This window comes from Polistes dominula, unplaced genomic scaffold (assembly GCF_049000335.1).
Source record: "Polistes dominula isolate Pdom_NZ unplaced genomic scaffold, Pdom_raw_medaka contig_23, whole genome shotgun sequence".
Taxonomy (NCBI): Eukaryota; Metazoa; Arthropoda; class Insecta; order Hymenoptera; family Vespidae; genus Polistes; species Polistes dominula.
In genome coordinates, this window is record NW_028300963.1 from 4,192,794 (window position 1) to 4,218,073 (window position 25,280).

The following is a 25,280-nucleotide window of genomic DNA, read 5'->3' on the forward strand; positions in this document are numbered from 1 at the left end:
CCTAAGGGGTTGGGAATAGAAAAAAAGTCTCGGTTCAACGACCAGCTGCAACGAAACGGTGCCGGTGTCGCGTCCCCTTCTCGTACTCGCTAATTAAGATATTAATGTTTCATCTAGAACATGAGATAAAAAGAGAGACAAAGAATGAGATAGATAGAAAAAGAGAGAGAGAGAGAGAGAGAAAGAGATAGAAATAGAGAGAGAAAGAGAGAGAGAGAGAAAGACTCTTCTCAGCTTTTAGTTCATTTGTTAATTACGTGTTATCAAAACACCTGGAATATTTACTCTTATCATCCATTTTCTTTTTCATTTTTTTTCTTTTTTTTTTTACTCTTTTTTACTCTTTTTAATACTTTGAATAAATTTGACAAATAAAAAATTGTTCATTTTATTTATAATATGAAAAGTGGGGGACATCGAATGAATTATTTGTTGTGTTACTAAAATTAAACATAAATTGAATATTTCATGTATTTTATATTTAACTAAAAAACATATATTCATATGTAATTTATTTTTATAATATATTTAAATATATTTAAATTATTATATATTATAATATATTTAATTTTCATATTAAATATATTATTTAATTTTTGTTATCTAATTTTATTATATTAATATTTAAATTTTTAATATTATATAATATATTTAATATTTTTATATTAGATTTATTATTTAATTTTATTATATTAATATTTAAATTATTATATTTTATAATATATTTTAAATTTATTTAAAAAATATATATATAATTAATAAATATAATAATTAATAAATATATAAATTCGGATTTCAAAAGGGGGTTAAAAATAATTCAAATGAAGTACGAATCAGAATTTTGTGTTTTTTTTCCGAATCTAAGAAAAGATGACGAAGTAGAAGAAGAAGAAGAAGAAGAAAACGAAGAATAAGAAGAGGAATTTGTCGGACAAAATAAAAAAGGATAGAGAGAAAAGTAACGAAAAAGCAAAAGTGGTGGAAGAGAAGAGGAGAGAAGGAGGAGGAGGATGGTAGGGTTAGGTGGGGTGGGGTGGGGTGAGAAGGGGTAAGGGGAAACTTGATCCAGCCGGTTAGATTGTCGAGGGCCTGGAACGCGATATCCCTGATTCGTGCCGACGTGCATGGATCATACTCGGTCCTCTGTTACCTCGCCTTGCCCAAAAAACGACCGTCCTAATCGGAATCAAATCTTCTTTCTTTCTTTCTTTCTTTCTTTCATTCTTAATTCTTTTTATGTTTACTGGAGAAGAAGAAGAAGAAGAAGGAGAAGAAGAAGAAGAAGTAGTAGTAGTTGTAGATGATTTCCATGATTTCAAGCTTGCTTGCTTGTTTGCTTGCTTGTTTGCTTGCTTGCACTTGCTTCAAAACACCCAGCCACAAGAGGTTACAGATAATCTTATGTTAATCCTTCCATTTTTTTTTCTTTTTTTTCTTTTTCTTTTCGCGGAGAGTCTAATTTCCAAGAAATCAGACGTTAGTTTTTCTTTTTCTTTTTCTTTTCTTTTCTTTTCTTTTTTATCATCGTATTTCAATCTTCATTTCCGTTTCTTTGAGAATTATTTAACGTTATAAATATTGGGTTGGCAATTTAACCCATTGACTGTCAACTATGTTACGAGATATCTCGTAGTGTGTGCTGCAATTTTAGATTAATTACAAATGGTTATTTGCGTTTAAGAATGATTAAAAAGATTGAATAAAATATTTATATGATGTAAACAACATTAATTAATCAATTATTGTAAATACCATTACAATATTGTATCAGTAACTTAATTAATTCGCGACTGGCATATTTTGTCTTTTTTTAATACTGAGTAACGGCAAAAATTATGAATTATTTAAATATTATAAAAATGTATTTATATTAAATTTTTCAAATTTAAAATGACGTGAATTTCACGTCAGCGGTAATTAGAAATAGAACTTGAAAAGACGTGAATTCACGTCAGTGGTCGCGAATGTGTTAATATTATTATATTTTTCAAAATTTAAGGCAACATTTAACACTCTAAATATGTCTACCAGTCAATGGGTTAAGTCATTGCTGATTTTAAAAGGCCACCTATACAAAATTCTTAATCATTTACTTGCCAACCCAATATTTTAACAAAGTTTACAATCATATGCATAACAAAGTTATTATTATTATTTGTAAAAATGATTAATTACTCGATCATAGTTCTTTCAAATATTAATATTAATCTATTAATTACAAATTACAAAGAGAAGATTACGTTTACAAAAAAAAAAAAAAAAAAAAAAAAACAGAAAAGAAATAAAACTTAATCTAGGTTGAATAAAATGAAAATGACAAGTGAAAAACAAGATAAAGAAGGGGAAGTGGATAAAGAATAAGAAATAAAATAAAATAAAATAGAATACTAGATAAATGATAGTAGAAGTGTGTATGTATATGAGTGTATGATTGTGTAGTAGTAGTAAAAGTTAAAAATACTAAACAAACAAGGTAGATGGACGCATGCAACGGGATGCATAATGCACGCACGGTGGTTGCAGCAGACAGGAAGGAAGCGCAGCCAACCGCGAAGCCCACGGGCTGCCTCTCTCGGAGAGGTGCATACGTAATTGCAGTCCACGCGGGAGGCGCTGCTTTTATACCACATCACACATACATACATACATACATACATATACACAGCAGATACTCTTTTACTCTGTTAAACTTTAGCCCCTCCTTTCATCGTTGCATCCTCCTCCTCGTTCGATCGAAGAAGAAGAAGAAAAGGGTTCGGGAGGGTTTTCATACTCCTCATACTTGTCCTCATCCTCTCATCTTCATCGTGTCTCGTTGTCCTTAGAATTTCCTCTGTGTGTTGCTGGTTTGTTGGTGCTGCTGGTGTTGGTTTTGGTGCTGATGTTGGTTGGTGTTGCTGGTGGGTACTGCAAAATGTGTGCAACCGGCCGTCCGAACGGCGCCATCTTGCGCAAATGCACACGCCAACCGAAGGCGGAGCCTCTTTCCATTCTCTCTCTCTCTTTCTCTTTCTCATTCTCTTTCTCTTTTTCTCTCTCTCTTTCCTTCTGTAGGGAAGTTTTGTGTTCACTGGCAGCAGATGTGCAGCCAGCTCGCGATGCAATTTCACTGCGATCAATCTCGGTCGTCCTTCTTCTTCTTCTTCTTCTTCTCCTTGCAAACCTCACGTTCCTTTCCTTTCCTTTCCTTCCTTGGTTACTTCTTTCCTTATATTTCTTTTTTGTTTTATTTAGTTACTTTTATTTTTTTCCCCCACTTGGCTGTGGCTACTTACTTCTTCATTTTTTAAATTCGTCGTCCTGTTCGTTTTCTTCTTCCGTGTCACAGGAGCCACACAGTAGGTCCTTTTTCTTCTTCTTCTTCTTCTTTTTATTCTTCTCTTACTCTTTCATGCGTATGCAATTTTTTTCTCACACTTTTTTTTACAAGTGTTTCGAATTTTTACGAGTAGAATTAAACGCGTTGTTTTTGTTCATTCATATATTTCGATGAAATTTCAATAAAGATTTGGGACAAAAAATTAGATTGAATTATCATCGTTTACTTGAACAAACAATACGGGGGTGGGAAAAGAAGAAGAAGAAAAAAAGATGGAGAAGGTGGAGAAGAAGGAGAAAGGAAAACACGAGTTAGTTAGTTAGCCTCGGTTCCGAGTTTGTTCGTTATCTCATTGCAAAGTTAACGCTAAACCCTTTTTTAAAAAAGATTTTCATTTATCTCATGAATTACTTTGCTTATCGCGAAAAGAGTAGAACGATAATAGAATGATTACGAAAGAGTAAAAGAAGAAAGAAAAGAAAGAAAGAAAGAAAGAGAAGGAGAAAATTATTTTGCTAGTTGAAGTTGGTAGTGGAAAGAGAAATAGAGGAATGAGGGGGATAAAAGGGGTGGGTGGTGGTAGATAAAAAAAGAGGATGAGAGGTGTCGAAAAGCAAATGGTCAGGAAAATGAGATACACACATAAAAACTCAAACACATTCATATACATACACACATACACAGAGATGATATTTATATACATACATTTATAGGACTAATAGGAAAAAGCACGAAATCTCTGCTTCGTCCTTTCAGTAAGCTGGGACGACGACTTTGGGGGCTATTGAATCCTCTCTTTCTCACTCACACTCACTCACTCACTCACTCATACTCACTCACTCACTAACTCGACCCTTTGAACTGGGTTCTCTCAACGCCTCGAACAAAAGTCGTCGACGGGATGGATCATCCTCTTTCTGCGCTTTAACGCTCGAACACGTTTCACAGCTCTAGGCAACTAATTATTTGGAGTACTGGTCGCTTTGATGTCGGATGCTGACCAAATGGAGATATACACTTTACTTGCTGACCCCTGACGACTACTTTGGTATCATTCATTCGACTAACACGTTCTCTTCTTTCTTTCTTTCTTTCTTTATTTCTTTCTCTCTTTATCACGTTTTCATTCTCTCTTTCTAGTAGCAGTTTTCAACATGTGCTTTTAAATGGCTACTGAGAGTTAACACATTCGAGCATATTCGTTTTGTCCTCCTCCTCCTCTACCTCCTCCTCCTTCTGCTTTTGCTTCTACTGCATATAAGTAAGCAAAGTAAAACCTCTCTACTTGCTTTGTGTCAAGAGTGCAAGTGAATTATTTTACTATACTATACACCCTTTTCTCTCCTTCCCACTCTTATATACTACTATTCGCATATAATATCTTTCTCTTTCATTATAATTGTATAATGGCACATAAAGTATATCTTAATATGTTTTTATTCTATTGTTTATGAAGATTAATTCTTTATAATTCGTATACAATTTGATTACTTGTTTTATTCTGTTAACCTTTTAGGTTATGTTAGGTATGACTGCATTTTGCGCGGTGCTGTTTCTAAGTACGGTAGAGTTCAACGAGAATTACGATGTGTGACGAACAATGTTGTTTTTTTTTACACGAATATATTGGAATGAAGTTTTTAATGATTTAATTCTAATTTTTTTTAAGACATAATACACATATTTTAATTTAGACACTTTACTTTAATAATTAATACAGTTGGTATACAAATAATGGTGAACGAGTAAGGTTATAAAGTGAACCACCATAGTGGTGCTTGCGTTGTTCAAAAAGATGACATTGATAAAGGTTACCATAGTAGCGCGTTTTACCAGAAGATGGCATCCGTGTAAGCCACTATAGGCGCGTCGTGTTTAAGAGGTTAATTTTGGAACAAAAAAATACAATTTTTTTAGAACGAGAGACTTTTAAATAATTTATTCCAATAAAATATAGAAAATAATATAAAAATATATATATATATATATATATATATATATATATATATGATTTAATTTGTGACTTGCCATTTAAATAATTTGTTTAACCTAAATAAAATAATAATAAAAATTGTCTAAAAAAAAATTATAATAATTTAAAACTAATTTATTATAATTTACTTTTAATTTCTATTAACCTGTATTAAATTTGTTGAGAAAGAAATATCCCTATTTACACATATATATATTTACATATATATATATATATATATAGGTATAGATATAATAGAATAAAAGAAAGAAAGGCACATAGAAAAGCAAAACGCGCAAGAAGTCTCGAACGTAATTAAAAAGAACGAAGTGAAATCTCTGCGTTTAATTATCATGTCGATTCGAAATCATGGTGTATACCATTATAGACAATCCTCGCTACTTGTATTGCAACAAAATAAAAAGAAAAAAAAAGAGAGAGAGAGAGTGAGAGAGTGGGAAGAATTCACGTAGTTGCAAAGCTTCTTTGTAATCATCGTGGTCGTCATAGTTGCGTTGCCGTTGCCGTTGCCGTTGCCGTTGCATTGCGTTGTGTTGTGTTGTATTTTTAATAGTTGCATTTGCACAAAACTCTTTTTGTAAGAACCCATAAACCCGTTTTTCTTTTAATTTGATTTTTTAGCAATGCACAAGAATTGTTTAAATGCATTTACTTACTGTAACAGAAAGAAAAAAAGAAAGAAAGACAGACGAACAGACAAAACTATGAAAGAAACAGGAAACATAGGTTGAACAAATGAGAAAGAGAGAGAAAGAGAGAGAGAGAGAGAGAGAGAGAGAGAGAGAGAGAGAGAATTCACCATGGGCGTGGTTAGCAGAAAAAAAAGAGGGAGACAAAAGAGTTTTGTGGAACACATCGAAATGCACAGGAAACCCATAGGAGGATTTCACCGTATTTCCATCCTTTATTTATTATATTTTCCTTTTTATTATTATTATTATTACTATTATTATATTTGTGAGTGCAGTGTAGTAATAGTAGTAGTTATCAATCGTACGATCGTAAAAAAAAAATGATTTTATATATTCCACGGTATATTGTAAAACCAAACGGGAGGCGCGTATATGGGGGTATGAACCAATGAAAAACGGTAAAATCGTTCTCCCATTAAATTTCGAGCAACGAATATACATCGAATACCGAGGGATGGGTGGAAGAGGGTGAAAAGGGTTGGTCGTTACTGTCCTATCCCAAAGCTGTACAAAAAAAAACAAAAATAAATAAAACCGATTGCTGCGAGATACAAAAAGACAAAGAAAAAAAGAAAGAAAGAGGATAAAATAAATGAAGGGGTTGGTGGTGGTGATGGGAGGGGCGGGGAGGGGAGAGAAGGGGGGAGAGGGGGGAGGAAAAAATTCGAGTATATAAGTGATGCCACGTTTATTCGACGCCATTTTGATTTCCATCGGTATACTATACTCTTTTCTATACATAGTTTAGTTGGTGCTACTGCGATTGTACGCTTATTCGTTCGCTTGCACACCCGCGTGCAATATATATATGTATGTATATACACTTTCCATAGTGGGCCGATTATATCCGATGGGATTTTTCATGAATATTCATGTACAGAAGACTACTACTACTATACAACTCGCGACGGCCGTTTCCGTGACGCTTTATAACCTCCTAGTTATTATCCAGAAATCGTTGGATCGAATCATTCGGCCATCACTGTTGGTTGTTGCTGTTGGTTGTTGTTGTTGTTTTGTTGCTACTGATGGGTTATGGTGGTACTGTTGTTTTTGTTACTGGACATCGTTTATATACTCGTTCGTTAAATGATAATATTTGAGATTCTTGTTGATATTTAACTGGTATTAAGAATAAGGGATGATTATGATGGATGGGTTTGAGAGAAATTAAGGGGTTTGAATTGATTGTATTTGATGTTGTGTTGTTGCTATTAATATTGTTATTTAATATATGATTTAATATATTTTTATATATTTATTTAATATTGTTATTTAATGCAATTTTATATAATAATTTAATATTGTTATTTAGTATATAATTTAATACAATTTTTATATATTAATTTAATATTATTATTTAATATATTCACACACACACAAATTCGGGTTGAATATTTGAAATAACTATTACATATATTAACCATTATAAAAAAAAACAAAGTATTCTATTAACTAGCTGTCAGTGAAAATACTTTTGAAATATTTATAAAAAAAAATAGTGATAGAAATATAGGAAAAAAGAAAAATATATATATATGGTGATCGGTTGAAAGAAGTTACCTGTCGTGATAGAAGAAAAGCGGTGCCATATTTGATTGACAACGATACAACCACCATGACGACGACGACGACGACGACGACGACGACCTGTTTCCATTATAATGTTGCTGAGAATCAACACCAAAGGAAATATTTCTTTGGAGTCGTTGGTGTTACCTAAACGAGACTAGTAGTAGTTGTTGTTAGAGACTAGTAGACTGTTTTTCGTTTAGATTACTTACTTTTATCTATTCATTCTTTTTATTTCTCTTTTCTCATACCAAGTAAAATCATTTTCATTTCTCTCTTTTCTCTTTCATTCGCATAACTTAAAAAAAGTAGTAGAAGAGACATGGATAAACATATAAACATGTGTGCGTTTACTGAAGAAGGAAACTTACGTGTTACGCCAACTTCTTTCTTAATTTTTTTTTATTTTTTTTTCTATTTCTCTTTCTCACGTAGATTTATCATTTCGTTTATACGAATATGCAACCGTTTGTTTATGACCAAACTGTTTTCTAAATTAATCATTGTTAATTACTTTCTTAGTACAACCGATTTTTCTTCATCTTAATTATTTTATTAGAATAGAAACAATTTTCTTTTTTTAATATTTTTTTAAAGAAATTATTTAATCGCACACCACTCGTGTGTATGCTAAACAAAATATCTATGTAAAGAAAAATAAAATTTAAAATAATTTACAAACGTTAAAAAAATATATCTCAAATATAAATGTAATATAAATAAAAATATAAATTTAATATAATATAATAAATATAAAAATATAATATAAATATAATGTAAATATAATATATTTGAAGATATAATATATATCTATAAAATATATCTCAAACTAAATATATATATATAATTAATTAAAAAATAACAGAAAAAATCAAATTACATTAATTATTAACAATATTTAAAAATCAAACGACCTTACACTAACACATTTTATAAAAATCAAGTATAATTTCACAGGGTGAATTTTAAAATCGTCGGACTCGACGAAGAAATATCGTTGAGATAACACGAGCCAAGAATTATATCTGTGACGAAAAAGAAAAGAAAAGAAAAGAAAAAAAAAAGAAAAAAATAACTTAACTAAAAGAAAAGAAAGTAAAGGGAAGGGAATGGAAAGGGTGGTTAGGGGGATGGTCAAAAAAGTTTTCGTGAAATGCCGTAAAAAGGTTCTTCCTCTTGTGCTACGAAAAAAAGAGTAAGAGAGAAAAGTGGCAAAAGGGAAGAAGGGGTGAGGATGGTGAGGAGAGTGAGGAAGGGTGAGGAAGGGTGGGGTCGAGGAAAGGGAGGTAGGGAGAAAAAAGGGCGGAGCGGATATAGAACGATAAATATCGGCCTCGGTATGGAAGTTTTTATTGCGTTGAGAGTGCGAACTGCTTCCCTTTTTATCTTTGTGTGTGTGTGTCTGGGTGTCTGGTCATTTTTCGCACCACCTCTTACCATACATTTCTTTTTCTTTCTGTCACTGTCTCTTCCAACCCCTCTCTTCTTCTTCATCTTCTCCCCTCTTTCCTCCCCTTTGATTCTCTTTTTTTCTCCCTCATTCTCTTCGTCTTTTCGCACTCTTAGCCGTCTACGCGAATTTGTTTTTTTTTTGTTTTCTCTGAAAAAGGAAGGAAAAAGGGGCAATGAACTCTTCTTCTTCTCTCCATCCTCATCGTAAATCGTTGACCCACTGTGTTTGTGAGTTTCTTCTTTCCAACCGTTCGGACACCATCATCACCATCAACAACCATCACCATCAACATGTACAACATCGATTCACAACGATATCTCATAGTTTACATAATTTAATCAAACGAATTTCAAACTATATTCCTATATATATATATATATATATATATGTGATCGTACGTTAACCAAGAATTATAGAACACTAACACAACAACAACACAATAACAACAACCGTGAGTCGTGATTAAATTTTCATGATGAGAGTAAGAGAATGAGAGAATGAAAGACGTTTAAATAAAACGTGGAAAGATAATTGTAATTAATTTGTACTAAGAAAAAGGAAACAAATGTTCTTGTTCTTGTTGTTGTTGTTGTAAATCAAGGGATTTTATTTAATTAAAATCTTGTTAGATAATCAACAAAATTGATTTTAATAAGATGTTAATAAGATTAAGATTAATGATATTAATAAGATTGATTGGTAAATCAATTGATAATTATTACGAAAAATTGTAGATTAGAAAGAGCATTAGATTTTTATGAGAGTAAGAGAAAATGAGAGAATGAAAGACGTTTAAATAAAACGTGGGAAGTTAATAGTAATTAAACCTTTGAGTATTGAATTATTTAAAGATTTTTATGCATATATAATGGATTTAATTTGTTGCTATATTTGCAATATATTTATATTTATATATATTTTATTGAAATATAATTATATAATACATTATAAATAATATATAATATAAATTAATATTATTAACTAATAATATATAACTATATATATATAACTAATTTTAGTTATTAGTTATATAAGTTAGTATATAGATTATATTCTAATATATCTAATATAACTAATAATAGTTATATATATTAGTTATAATAAAATAATAGTATTATATATATATGAAACAAAATAGAAATATTTATATATTTTATATATTTTATATATTTATATAAGCTTCTTAAATTCAGATGACGAGTCCAAAGAAAAGAAAGCAAAGGAAAGAAAGGGTGGTAAGGGGTTATTTTTTTTTATTTATTAATAAAATATTAGCTCACATGGATTAGTATTATATGTTTTTTTTTTATACCAATACGTTTAATTGTTCAATGAGAAGAAAGAAAGCTATAGTTAAGAGAACAGTTTTTTTTTTGTAAGCAGCTGTTAACTTCCTACTTCTGGTTGTTGTTCTTACTGTTGTTGATGCAACTTGCAAGTTACGGTTTTGTCGATGAATATTTATATCTTTATATTTTCCTATAATATTCTCCCGTGTGTTTACTTTTTTATTTCTCGTTAATCGCAAGCTATAATGTAGTAGCAGTAGATCCAATTACAAGCTGTACATCGCGGCTGGGCTCCGATTAATTGCACGACGACTACGTTGACGACGACGACAACAACGTTGCAGCTGCCAATTCCATTTTACTTTCCTCGTTTGGTGTGTTACACTTGCTTGTTGCTTGCTGTTCATTGGTGTGGTCTTTAAAATTATGGATGCATCGTAACAGTGCATCTGTAATTTTTTTGTTTTGTCCGCTCATATGTGAATTATTCAGCAAATTGACAGTTGACTAATAATTATAATAAAATTAAAATAAAATCGTCTTTGGTTTTTTTTTTTTTTTTTTAGAACAATTGTTTGATTGTAATTCTGATACAATTGATTCGAAAATGATCTGTTTTTAAATTGATTGCATTGTAACAGTGCATCTGTAATTTTCTTTTTTGTTCATTCATACATTTGTTTGATCCTAATTCTGATGCAACAAAGTCAAATGATTTGTTTTAAATTTGTGATTCAGTTTCTTGTGTACTTATATCTATAATATTGGTACAGTTTTCAGAAAAGAATCCATACTTTATCCTATTGTCCAAAAAACTTAATATCAATTCAAGTTAATAATTAGTATTTATAAATTTATGAATAATATAATATTAATAAGATTTCAAGTGTCTTATTTTCTCATTTTGAAATGAAACTTTGGTGAAAATTGTAGCAGGAATTATGGAGACACGATAAATCGGTAAGGGAGTAGTAGATGGTAGCAGACACCATGGTGGTGGAGGGCTTAAAGCTTAAATTAATGCCCATAATTCAATGGGAATCGAGGCCATCGAAGAGAGAGAGAGAAAGATAGAAGTAGCAGTAGTAGTAGTAGTATTAGTAATAGTAGCAATAGTAGTAGTTGAGAGAACGGAGCTTGGCAAAACAGTCTCTCGTGTTATCAGCGTATGCCGTGAAGGTGGCGGAGCAGTACCGGCAAGTTCCACTCGATATATCGATCGTATGCTTCGTCGACCAACTTCATCCTCCGTAAGCACGTAGGAAATGTATGTATGTGTAGTACATATATATATGCACGCAAAAGCTTTCGTGCGAGCACATCCTGACTTGTACCTTTCGAATTTCCTCCCTTACCGATGAATTCGAGCAAGCACACACACACACACATACGTGTGAGAAGGGGTGTTAATGACTTTTCTATCAGGTATGGGAATCTTTCGTGACGACTACATAACATAACTGGATTTTCTTTTTCTTTTTTTTTTTTTTTCGTACCTTTCTTCTTCCTTACCTCTTCTTACCACCCCCCCCCCTTACATTTTTAAATAGCGTGCGTGGTTGGTTGGTTGGTTGATTTTGTATGAAACATATGTTATTCCACGTCAGCTTTGTACGTTGTACGTTATTTCACGGCAACCCATGAAAATATAAATGTATGTATAATAAGTATATGCATAAAGAGAGAGAGAAAGTGTGTGTATGTGTAATTGAGAATAGTTAACAACGGTAATTACATCGTGAGACATTTATTAGAATGATTGAACATGGTATAATGTGTAGGAGAGGGGAATAGGATAAGTAAATACTTTGAGATAAGATTTGAAATGTATTATATTGGATATACCTAATGTAGTTATATTTTCTTGAGATATATCACGTTTAAGTAATATAGAAGTTAGAGATGTAACTTGGTGTTTATTTCTTTTAATGCAATATCTCGATAGATCACACCTGACGTATAAGAAAACAACTACATTGAGAATTCGTGTTAGGTCGCGAAAGTATCAACGATCGTTAGAGTTACGAGATATATAATAAAACGTTTAACTATTTTCTTCAAGATAATAAGATGAGATAAAACCTTAAGAGAAGTTTGAAAATGTATTTTATATTCTACACACATACACAGAGAGAGAGAGAGAGAGAGAGAGAGAGAGAGAGAGATACTTTAAAACTTATTAGTATATCACAAGAGGATTACATTTGTATATATGTGTTTGGTGATATTTATCGAGGACGAATCATAGTCTTTTTCATTGTCTTTGTCGTTAGTTCATTGCTTTTCTATCGTGATCAAATGATCACTAATGAAGAACTAATCTTTGAGCTTTATCGCATATAAGGCGAGACTTGACGCAACCGAGGTATAACTTGGTCTTCCTATAAGGAGTAAAAATAAAAGAAAGAAAGAGAGAGAAAGGAAGAGATCCCCCATAACACTACTAGCAACAGTAACAGCAAGCGGGCCTTGCACTTAATTAAGACGTCTCTCGCAATTAGGTACTTTTACGATCGGCGTTAAACTCGATCATTCTGCGCACGCACGAATCAAGTATCTTTCTCTGTTACCATCAGTAGCGATTACCCACTACTACCATATCACCATCACAATCACCATCACCACTACCCCGATCTTTACGACTTTCCATTTTCAGACAATCCAGTATATATACACTGATATTTCTTTATCTCTCTCTTTCTTTCTTTTGCATTAGAATCAATCGTTTAATTATTCTTAAGATTTTGATTTGTTATTGATATACATAAGCATGACATAATGTAACATATTTTAACGTTGAAATATTTGTAAATTTGTTGTTACAGCGAGAATGTCGAGTAGCGGTGTGACAAGCGGTCCAGTCAGTCAAGTTTGTCGGCCGCACTTTCACAGCACGGTATTACATCCGTGGTTGTCCGGTAGCGGGGCGGATACCTCTAAAACGCCATGGGGTTTTCCAACGACAACGGCATCGACCGGTGGTACAGTAAACGACGACAAACCACAGAGTCCATTGGGTTCATCTTTACCACCCACAACGGGTAGTTTATCGAGTCACGGGGCTGGCGGCGGGGGTACGCACCATCTGTTTTCTTTTCCCCCAACGCCGCCGAAGGATGCTACGCCCGATAGTATAACCGCGAGTACGACGTCTAGTTCTAATAACAATGCGACAAACAACAGCGGTAGCGGGAGCAACAACAATAACAACGGTAGCGGAGCGAACTCTTTGGGAGGATTGGGTGGTGGAGGTAACAGCGAGTACCAAGCAGCCGTGGCCCATGCAGCGGTTATGGGTGCGTTTATGCATCATCAGGATGCGCTGGGAGCCGGCGGGGCGGGTAGTTGCGACGTTAAACCTACGGTTATGTTGGGTCATCATCATGGTGGTGCACCATCGCCGCCACATCAACAGCACGGAGGGAACGCGGGGAACAACGGTGGTGGTAGCAGTAACAACACGGCGGCCAGTTCGGGACAGGTGAAACAACGCGAAGGTAATAACCAATCGGGAAGTGGTCAACAACAAGCGAATGGCTCTCAACAGCAACAGCAACAACAGCAAGCGGCACAGCAGCAGCAGCAGCAGCAACAGGACGCGTATCAAAATAACAACGGGGCCAGCTCGCCCTGCGGAAGGGACAGCTATGCCGCCGCCGCCGCTGCGGCCGCTGCGGCAGCTGCGGTCGCCGCAGCCGCCGTCTCCAACAGTCACCACGTGGCAGCAGCAGCAGCATCGGCCTCGGCGGCACAATATGACCAGGCGACGAGTGCCTACAACATGTATCAACATTTGCAGTACCCCAACGCTGCCCACCACCATCACCATCATCATCATCATCATTTGAATGGTGGTGGGGGTGCTGGGGGAGGCGGCGGCTCCGGCGGCACGGCCACGTCCTCCTCCTCGTCGTCCTCCGCGTCGTCCCACAATCCGCATAACAACAACAACAACAACAATAACAACAACAACAGCAACAACAACGGCAACTCCGGGAACTCGGGGACGACGGTCGGCGCTCTTTTCGCCGCGGCGGCGCATCACGGCGCCGGTGGTAACCCTAATTCTGGTGTACCCGGTGTCGTGAGCCCTGCCGATTCGAAGCTACTTTCGGCTCACGCGAGCAACGCGCATTCCAACAATCCGGGCTCGCCCGGCGCGCATCAGCATCATCAGCAAAAGCCCAGGAACAAGTCGAGAACGTCCGCCGGTAAGCGGCACGCCTTGCCCACGCGCAATTTTCTTTTTCTTTTTTAACCCTTTTCTTTTATTTCTTTCTTTCTTTCGTTAGCTTTACTTTTCTTCTTCATATTTTCTGCTTTTAGTTATCTGTTTTGTTTTTTCTTTCTTTACATTTGTGTTACTTTTCTTTTCATACGGTTTGATGAGTCTTGCTTTATGGTTGCGGGGTCGTTTTTTCACTCTTTCATTTAATCATATTCACATTTCTTTCTTTTTTCTTATTTCCGAATAGTAGAGACATATCATTTTCCCTTCTATTACTTTCTTTAAGTTTTTTCATTCTCTTTTCCTTTTTTTTCTTAAGTTAACGGCAAGAAAAACGTTTTGTATCGTCAGAAGAGGGAGGGAGAGACGCAGTGATATACACACGTGTTACACTCTCACATACACACACACACACACCAGTTTTGTATTTTGTCCGTAATTCACCGATATGTATTTTTTATTTTTATTTTTTTGGTTTTTGTTTTTTCTTTTTGAGTGGCCTACACCATGCGTCGATAGTGCAGCACCACCCACAAATAATACCACTGATTTTTTGGACGTGTCACACGTGTTACACACATATATACACACAAACACATTACACATTACTCTCATTGATATTTTTTATATTTGCAAAAAAAAAAAGAAAAAAAAAAGATTAGATGATAAGAGAGAGAGAACGAAAACACACACAGAAAACCCTCGTGAGCAAAGCGCACAGATTTGTTTTATTTTTTTTCAAATATTCATTTTTTCGATGTGGTGTGGCTATCGCTAATTACACATATATATATAAAAACAATATTTTTGGTTAACTTAATTTTTTTTTTTTTTTTTTGGTTCCGTCATATTCTAAATTGTTTTTTGTCACAGCAAATCTCCCCCTCTCGAAAATGAGAGTCTTTCGTCTTCGTCATCATCGTCATCGTCGTCGTCGTGTTCACCAGGACTCTCAAACGGCAAACTTCGTAATATTTTTCGGGTTATATCGATCTTCCATATTTCTACGATAAAAAAAGGACAATGAATAAACAAATAAAAAAAAACACGCACACAACCAATCATAAAATGAAAGATGTTGACTTGAACCAGCAAACGAGGAAGACCATTGGTTTATTTTTGCATTTTACAAACATGCATAATTAATATTGCATTATACTAAACAACAAATAAAATAATAATTAATAACAAATAAATAATTGGATACGTCAGAAACCGATTTACTCGTGCGCAACAACAACCAATCAACCACCATCCCCATTTTGGATAAAATTCAACAATTTGAAGAAACGAAATAAATGTGTTGGTGAAATGTTAACATTAAAAAGAGATATATCTAGAAAGAGAGAGAGAGAGAGAGAGAGAGAGAGAGAGAGAGAGAGAAGAATGATAATAAAAGGAGAAAGAAGAACAACCCAGAGAGGGGTTGAGTGAAGTGGGAGGTGTAAGGGGGGAGTGTAATGAGAATGAGACGGCTGAAAAATGCCGGATACGCTGATTGCGGTAATAGCCGGTCTCTCTACCAACGACGGCGTGGTAAAAATCCTAATTCCAGGAACAATGGTTCGACTTCGCGCCGTTGGAAGCCCGCTAATTAAATCGACTTACGACACACATGCATATACACATATATACACACACACATACACACACACACGTGATTCTCGAGTTTGCTATTCTCTATCGCAAAGCCTTCGAAAGTCTCCTCCTCTTCTACTCTTCTTCTACGTTGTCTTTTTGTTAAAGTAAAGAAGACAAAAAAAATATATTTACAGAAATAGTAGTGGAGGAAGAAGAAGAAGAAGAAGAAGAAGTTAGTATATATGTATATAACAGTATAACTAGATCTTGGAAAAACTTAGAATCAAGTAAAGGGAAACTACTTTAATAAACGTCAGTGGTGAATTAATTGGAAAGATCGCGACGTGCTTGATTTTTATCTAATCTTTGTTGACACGCGACCAATGAACACCAGATTTACCAATTTTATATTTCTCTTTTTATTTTACTTAATTTTTTTATTATATAATAAATTATATCAATTATTATTTCTTTTTGTTGTTTTTTTTTTTTTTTTCGTTTTCGATGAGATGACTACAAGGTTGTATTATTTTGACTTTACAATAAGAACACGATTCGGTGTTAGCTATTTATTAAATTTTTATTATTAAAATTATGAGACGTTAGTTTTATTTCTATCTTTATTGGATTTTATATATTATTACTTATTAAATTTATTTAATAGTTTTATAATTTATTAATAGTATTTTAATTATTATTTAAGTAATTCAAGATATTTTTTATTATTTATTTTATTATCTTGTAATTTATTAATAAAATTTTAATTTTTAATTATTAATTTAATGTATATTTTATTATTTTTATTATTATTATTTTTATTATTTTATTGCAATTTATTAATTATTTATATTATTTAGTATTTTAATGTCTAATCAGTAATTTAATTTATTTTCAATTATTATTTTAATTATTTTCTCGTAATTTATTAATAATATTGTTAATTTTTAATTTATTACTTTATTAATATCATTTGACTATTTAATTTATTTTTTTATTTTTATAGAATAAAATAAGAATGTACTTTCTTAATCAAAAGAATAAGGAAAAAACAATGAAAAATGAGTAGAAAGAGGAGGAATAAGTGGTGGTGGTGGTGGTTAGTGTAGTGGTTTTGTAATATTTGGTACCGCAAGAGAGAAATTGGTCACATTCATTGATGATAAAAGGAGTAAGAGGGAAATATAATCGTAGCTCGTTATCACCCTCGAATCTGTTCCCGACAGTAAAACCCGAGGAATCGAATTAACCCAAGCTTATGGGTGCATCATATAAGGCTTGCTGCCTGTTATGCCTCGCGGTCCTTCCAATTAGTTTCCGAATCGAACTTACCCAAGTCCTCAGGGCAATTAGGGTAAGCCGGTTATGACGTTTACTTCTTCAAAAATTAAATTGAACAGAATGATTAAAAAAACACACCAGCAAAAAATATGAAGAACAACAACGAGACTAATAAGAAAGAGAAATGCGATGATGAAAAATATGATTCTGATGATTCTGATGATTCTGATGATTATGATGATTATGATGATTCTGATGACTATGATGATTCTGATGATTATGATGATTCTAATGACAATGATGATGAAAATCATTATATTTGGTGCGTGATCACATTCTCATATGAAGTCATGAAATTGATGAATGTAATCGACAAAATCATCTTTCTTCTTCTCTACAAATGCTGTGAGTGAGTGCTTTATTGGATTAATACAAGGCCCAACATTCAAGGATAAAACCATAATCAAGATTAGCTGAAATTCGAAGGAGTCACCGACCGTTCGTTCGTTCGTTCGTTTGTCTTTTTATACACACTATTCCAACTACTCCAATTCATTATCCTAATTTCCTTTATAGAAAAAAAAAAAAAAAAAAAAAATAATAATATTTATTACAAACGCATTATAAGAGGGACGGGGAGGAAAAAACACGCTGTTGCACGAACCCTAACTGTAATATATCTATATATGTATATATCTATATATATATATATACATATATTTTGTTCCTTTCTCTCTAATTTCTAATTCTCTATATCTATCTAGTACATCTAATTTTCTCTATAATATTTAACTCAAATAAATAAATATATATTTATATTTATATCGATCTCTTTCGATATAAATTTATAATAATTAATAATAATAATAATAATAATCATTTGTAGCATTAATAATAAATAATAAGAATAATTTTCAAATCATTGGAGTTTGAAAGGAAAAAAAAAAGAAAAAAAGAAAGAAAATATATTTAAATATAAACAAGACTTTGCTTTTGCTCTGATAAATCGCTTAATGTGAAATGTGATTTTTGTTGCAAATTGCTGCATGAACCATCCATTTTGTTTTTGTTTGTTTTTCTCTTTTTTCTTTTACTTTGACCTCGCATAAATTCGTTTCAATTAAAATAAATAAATAAAATTACTGGAAAACCAAAAAAAAAAAAAAAATAAATAGAAAAATGTTTATATTTTTTTTTTTATATAAAAATAATTAATATTCAAAGAATTTATGCAAGTGTCAATGATAAAAATGCTTTTATTCGATCCAATAATAAAATCGTTCGATCGAATTTCAAAATGGTTTTTCCTTTTTGAATCGATCGAGATGATTTATGATCATCACCACTTTTTTTCTTTCTTCTGTCTGTATATGTGTTTATATCTATATATATAGATATATAGATATATACACATATGTATATATGTGTGTGTGTAATTTAGTCTGTAATATACTTTATCGATTTATCGTAATAACATTATTTATTGATGAATATATATATATATATATATATATATATATGAATGATAAAAAAAGAAAAAAAGATACTAATTCAATTTTGTTTTTTTCTTTTCTCTGTCCATTTTTGTCCTCCCCTGGACAAAATTGAACGTCGTGTGCGTTGGTATGCGTTCACACATACCACGAAATATAGAGGGTCGTGAGTGCGTTAATTGCGGTGCAACATCGACACCTTTGTGGAGACGAGATGGTACTGGACATTACCTCTGCAATGCTTGTGGTCTTTACTACAAAATGAATGGACAAAATCGACCACTAATCAAACCTAAACGACGCCTTGTAAGTACCTAAGCTTATTTGGTTTTTTTTCTTCTTCTTTATTAACAAATAATTTCATTTGTTAATTTTATTTATTATTAATCTTAAGAGATAATTTATTTGAATAAAATTAGATGAAGTTATACATATATATTATAAAATACTAATTTTTATATTTCAAAATTATTAGATTTAATATATTAGTTTTGATCTAAATTTTTTTTTTTGAAATGAAACTATGATTAAAACATATAACCTAAATTTATAGAAATTATTATTAACTTGGATTTTATCAGAATTTCATTTACAATTTTATTATTATTTGTTTTAATAGTATAATTAACTATAGAAAATAATATTATATAATATATAATAAAAAAATATTATAATATAATAAAATAATAATTATATTATAATATTAATTTTATATTATATTATATTATAAATTAAAATGAATATTAATAAAATATATTATAATAATATATATAAATTTTTATATAATAATAATAATAATTTTTTTTTATATTTATATATTATTATAATAATGGCGGGATTTGGTATTTGCGGCAATGAACTTTCGAGTTCCTAATGCCAATTAATAATAATAATAATATATTATTATAATTTTTTATAATATAAACAATATAATAATTAAATATAAAATATATAAAAATTATTAATATAAATATAAATATAAAATATATATATATATATATATATATATATATATATATATAATTATATAATATAATATATATAAAAAACACTCTATAATATATAATAATATTATTTTCTAGTTTATATTCGAATAAAATAATAAATTAAAACATTACATATATATTATTATCACTAATGAAGGTATATACAATAGCATTTTTTTTTTTTTTCAAATCGTGGCAAGAACGAATTGTACAATTTGATTTATTATTAAATGGGTTCACACATTTGAATTGTTCTTACATTCTACGTGAATGTATTATAGAACAAAGCATATATACATATATATATATACAAATACTGGTTCGTACTTTAACTGATCACCGATGCGTTTCATAAGCACGACAAGAGACCATTCTACACCCGTCGAACGCGTACGTACACCCATATTCGTAAACCAAAGTCCTTGAAAAACCTTTCCTTCGTGCACTCCGCACTCGGGACATACTTAATTAACGTTAACGTTGTTGGACAACAAACTTGAGTTTCTCTCTCTCCTTCTAACTAAGTCTCCCTTGTGTCCCCCTTTACTTCTTCCCACCCCTTTTTATTTTTTTTTTGTACTCCTTCTCACTCCTTCCTCCACCCTCCCCCTTCCATCCTTCCTTCCTTCTTTCCTTCCTTCCTTCTCCTTTTCCACCTCTTTTTTGCTCTTTCTCTGTTTAGTAGTATGCCAATGATGTAGTCATCAGAATGCAAGATAAGACAAGGCCAAGTTAATTTCCTGTACACAACGATTATAATAACGTCTCGTACCTTTTTTTTTTTTTTTTTTTATATTTTTATCTTTGTCCTTTTTTTTTGCAAAGGATTGTTATAAACATATCTCGTGAATTATTTTGTTTGTTTGTTTTTTTGGGTTTTTTTTTTTTGAGAATTAATACAATGGGTTGATATGTTCTTCTTTCCCCTCCCCTCCCCTCCCCTCCCCTCTCTCGTCACTGTTTTGTGGTCATTAAATTAACGAAGCAATTAGTCAAAAGGAAACATTCGATGTATGTGTATTATTTCAATTACACGCGTGTTGTGTTCCTTATTTCTTTTTTTTTTTTTTTTTTTCTTTCTTGGCTGTTTAACGCGAAGGGGAGGAATTCTATTTTTACGTTTACATTATACACACACACACACACACACACACACACACGCACACACATGTGTATTACGTTCGTATTTAATACTAACTTATTTACATAAGCTGTAGGATAGTTAGGGGGAGGAAGAGGAGAAGGAGGAGGAGGAGGAGGAGGATAACACTTTTAGTTTTACAAATACATTCTAAGTTACGTTGTTAATCACTTTCGTGTCAGAATCATGCTGATTTATGGTATCGTTGATTTCGAAGTTAATGCTAATTTTGTTTGATAATTAATTTTTATTCTTTTTGTTTATTAAATTTTTTTTGCTTTATATTGATTTCTATAGGATATAATTTTTGTTTATTTAACTAATTTAGTAAACAATTGTAAGAACATATTAACGAGATTGAATTGTTTGTAGTTTTGAAGTTTGGTGTTTAAAAAGTAAAATGAAATTAGGGTCGTTTTGTTAAATAAATTTATGTTACATCTTTCAATGATTTTTTAAAAAGAATAAAATATAATATCTAAATATAATAAATTTAATTATAAAATATAATATTTAAATATAATAAATTTAATTATAAAATAACAAAATAAAATATAACATATAAATATAATAAATATAATTACAAAGTAACAAAATAATAAAATATAATATATAAATATAATTATAAAATAACAAAATAAAATATAACATATAAATATAATAAATATAATTATAAAATAACAAAATAAAATATAACATATAAATATAATAAATATAAAATAATAAAATATTATAAATAAATTTTTTTTTATATACAAATTTAACTTAAACTACTTTAACTAATTTAGTAAATAATTTCAACAATACGCTATTGGTATTGAATTTTTTTTTTAGTTTTAGTTTTGAAATTTGGTGTATAAAAGGTACAATGAAATGAGAGTCTTTGTTTTTTTAAATAAATTTAACTAAAGTTAAATTTAATAAATAATTTCAAACGACCCAGATTGAATTTTATTTTATTTTTATTTTTTTTGAACTTAGGTGTGTATAAAAGGTAAAATGAAATTAGAGTAGGCGTTAGAGAAGTAAGGTGATGAATTGGATCGATAATAAACGTTAGAAGGTTAAAACGAAGCTCAAGGTATGGAGAGAAGAACCGAAAGGTTTCGTGTCCTTATCGACTTTACTTTCTTTACTTACGATTCCCGCGAATTCGATCTATTTTTGGCGATTAGACTGGCACCTAAGTAAAACGGAATAACGGAAACACGATACCATTCTACTATATAACCAGCAACAGCAGCCCTTACAATCATCTACCCTTGTTTTTCTACATTCTTCTTATGCTATGATACTTCTACTACTTCTATGTGGTTTGAAAATATCGTGACTACTATTATTTCGAGGAGACTTCGTCGTCACGAAAGGACATAGTTCGCAAATTCATTCTCTTTCCAACAACCACTTATAGTTTTTTCAACCCATCTTACTTTCTTTTCTTTATTCTTTTTCTTATTTTTCTTTTTTATTCTTCTTATATTTCGTTCTAATCGGTATTCTATCTTTTTTCCATTTTTTTTTGCGGGGAGGAGGGGCTTATTTTCCTTGGATAATAAAAAGAAATTCAATTTTTTGTATTCAGTTTAATTTATGTGACAATTGATTGATTTGAAATTACATACATTACTCTTAAAATACATTTTGAAATTTAAAAAAATATATATATATATATCAAATAAAACAAATCATTTAAAAATATCAATTGTGTTATTTAGAATATCAATTAATTTTTATTAATTAAAAGTAATAAAAATTGTTAAATATTTTTTCATATAACTCAGCTTTTTTTTGTTCTACTATTGACAACGATATTTAAATTAGCCCAAAAGATACCACGATTTTTTTCAAGGAGCCATTTCTTTTATTTTTTTTTTATTATTATATTGCCAATTTTACAATGCCAAATTTTGTTTTTCTATAACTTAAAAATATTGAGAGTTGGCAACTAAGTGATTGCGAATTTTAACCCTTAACCCTCTGACGTTTAATTGTGGTTATTTACCGGCAACTCCAACTTGTTCCAAAATTGGAATAAAGCGCCGCACGTCGGTGGTGCCTGGAAGACACACTTGGAGCGTTAAGGGTTTAATAAGAATGAAAATTCCAAATTTTTGCTTAAAAATATAAGTGTTTATTCAATTAGGTATTGTCCATTTTTGTTGATGACTTTTTACCATCGTGTCATAATGCCACGTTCATAAAATTTCTGATCTCTTGTTATCAAAAAACTGAATTTGGTGTAAAACAAAATCCACAATGACTTAGTAATTGCCAACCCAATACTACAATATTTATACAAAAAAAAAAGTAAAGTTTTATTTCGACAAATACTTTATTCAAAAATAACTAATAATAGCAAAGTATGATTGTACACACGGTATGCAAGTTGGTCTCAAATGGGTTGTTGTTTGGAAATGTTGGACTATTCCAAAGAAAGATTTCGCATTCTTCGAATATCATTTCTAGTCATTTTTGTTTTGTTTTTATTTGTACGAGTTAGTTGTAATAGAAGAAGAAGAAGAAGAAGAAGAAACAATGATGATCATTAAATTAACTTATGTTAGAATTAAATGAGAATGAAAATAAAACGTTCTCATCGAAGCGATTCCTTTTTCCATCTGGCCGGAGTCGCATTCTGACGTTTCACTATCGCTTTCAATCCTGACTACTTACTCTACACAAAACTTTCTCTTATGGTGTGGACTCATCACACACACACACACACAGACATACGTCTTTACTTCAATCAAACTCTAACTTTTATTTCTAATTCACTTTTGACGATCGTGAAGATGAATTGAAAGCTTTTTTTTTCTTCTTCTTCTTCTTCTTTTCCCCCACGTCCTCTCATTTTTATTCTTTTTTTTTTTTATCTCCTTTCACTTAACAAACCATCTGCATACTATGCATGCTAGATCAAAATTAGTTGTTAATTAACAGAAAATGAGATAGAATAATTTTAATTACAATAATAATAATAATAATAATAATTATTATTATTATTATAAACACGCGATGTATTAAATTCATTTTCGCCTTTTGTCTGAGAGAAGAAGAAGAAAAAGAAAAATATGCCATAACTTATTTTTTTTTTTATCGCCTAGTCACACGCGTATGCAAGAATTTGTAATTCGTGCGTGCGTGCGTGCGTGCGTGCATGCGTGACTTATTTATGTGTATGTGTATGTGTATATGTATATTAAATATTTATTTGCATCGCGAGAATTATCGCGCCTAAGGGAAAAAAGCGTATCGTTTGGTTTGTGTGTTTCTTCGTTCGCGAACGTTTCATTTCGTTTCGTTTCGTTTCGTTTAGTTTAGTTTAGTTTAGTTTGGATTCAACAAACGCGAGTTTAGGTTCGTCGAACGATAATTGGACGGTGTTTTGGTTTAATTGATGCATTTACACGCGTCGAAGAGAAATAGGAGGAGATGGTGGAGGAGGTGGAGGAGAAGAGAAGCTTGTTGACATAGCTCAATGGAAAATTCAACGTGCGTGTATATATCTTTGTATGTATGTATGTATGTATGATGTGTGTTTGTGTGTTTTATTTATCGAGGGAATTCATTCAATTCGTTTGAGACTTTCCAAGAAATTCTATTTTTTTAATTATTATTTACCTTCGTTAATTTATTTTTTATTTATATCAAGATTTTAACGATAATCGAAGAAAATCAACGTAGTATTTTGTTGTAGTTTATTTTTTGTAATTTTTGTATTTAGATTTTCACTAAGAATTTATTTAAAATATTGGATGTAATTTCACCCTTATATTATTCTATATATAACATATTAAATATTTTTTTATTATATTTAATAATTTATTTATTTAATATATATTTTATCTTAAATATTACATATATTTTATTAGATTTATTAATTTATTCATTTATTCATTTAATAGATATTTTATATTACATATTTTATTATATGTTACCTTAAAAAAATCGAAATTATAGGATGTCAAGATTCATCATAATCGCTTGATGTGTGTATGTGTCCTAAATAATTAACCTATAAGAATAAACCCCCTAATATTTAATCACTCACCGACACATTTGATATGTGCTTGACATTTCACCATATGAAGAATCTATTCTATATATATAAAACACTTATTAAAAAAATGTATTAACTAAATTTATAATACACACACACATATTCATATATATATATATATATATACACACATAGGTATATATAATAAAACATAGATAATCCGATAAAGGTTGTATTTCATTTTTAAATGTTACT

At 31.2% G+C, this 25,280-nt stretch overlaps 1 protein-coding gene across 2 annotated transcripts in view; it reads left to right on the top strand.

Annotated features, from left to right (window-relative positions):
• LOC107065749 (uncharacterized) overlaps positions 1–25,280 on the top strand; it is a 104,052-nt gene that overhangs the window by 16,038 nt on the left and 62,734 nt on the right. For both annotated transcript variants that reach the window (XM_089172559.1, XM_089172560.1), the window contains exons 3-4: positions 13,144–14,529; positions 19,059–19,204. In XM_089172559.1, coding sequence (XP_089028685.1) covers positions 13,144–14,529; positions 19,059–19,204 — 1,532 coding nt within the window. The remainder of the gene's footprint in view (positions 1–13,143; positions 14,530–19,058; positions 19,205–25,280) is intronic.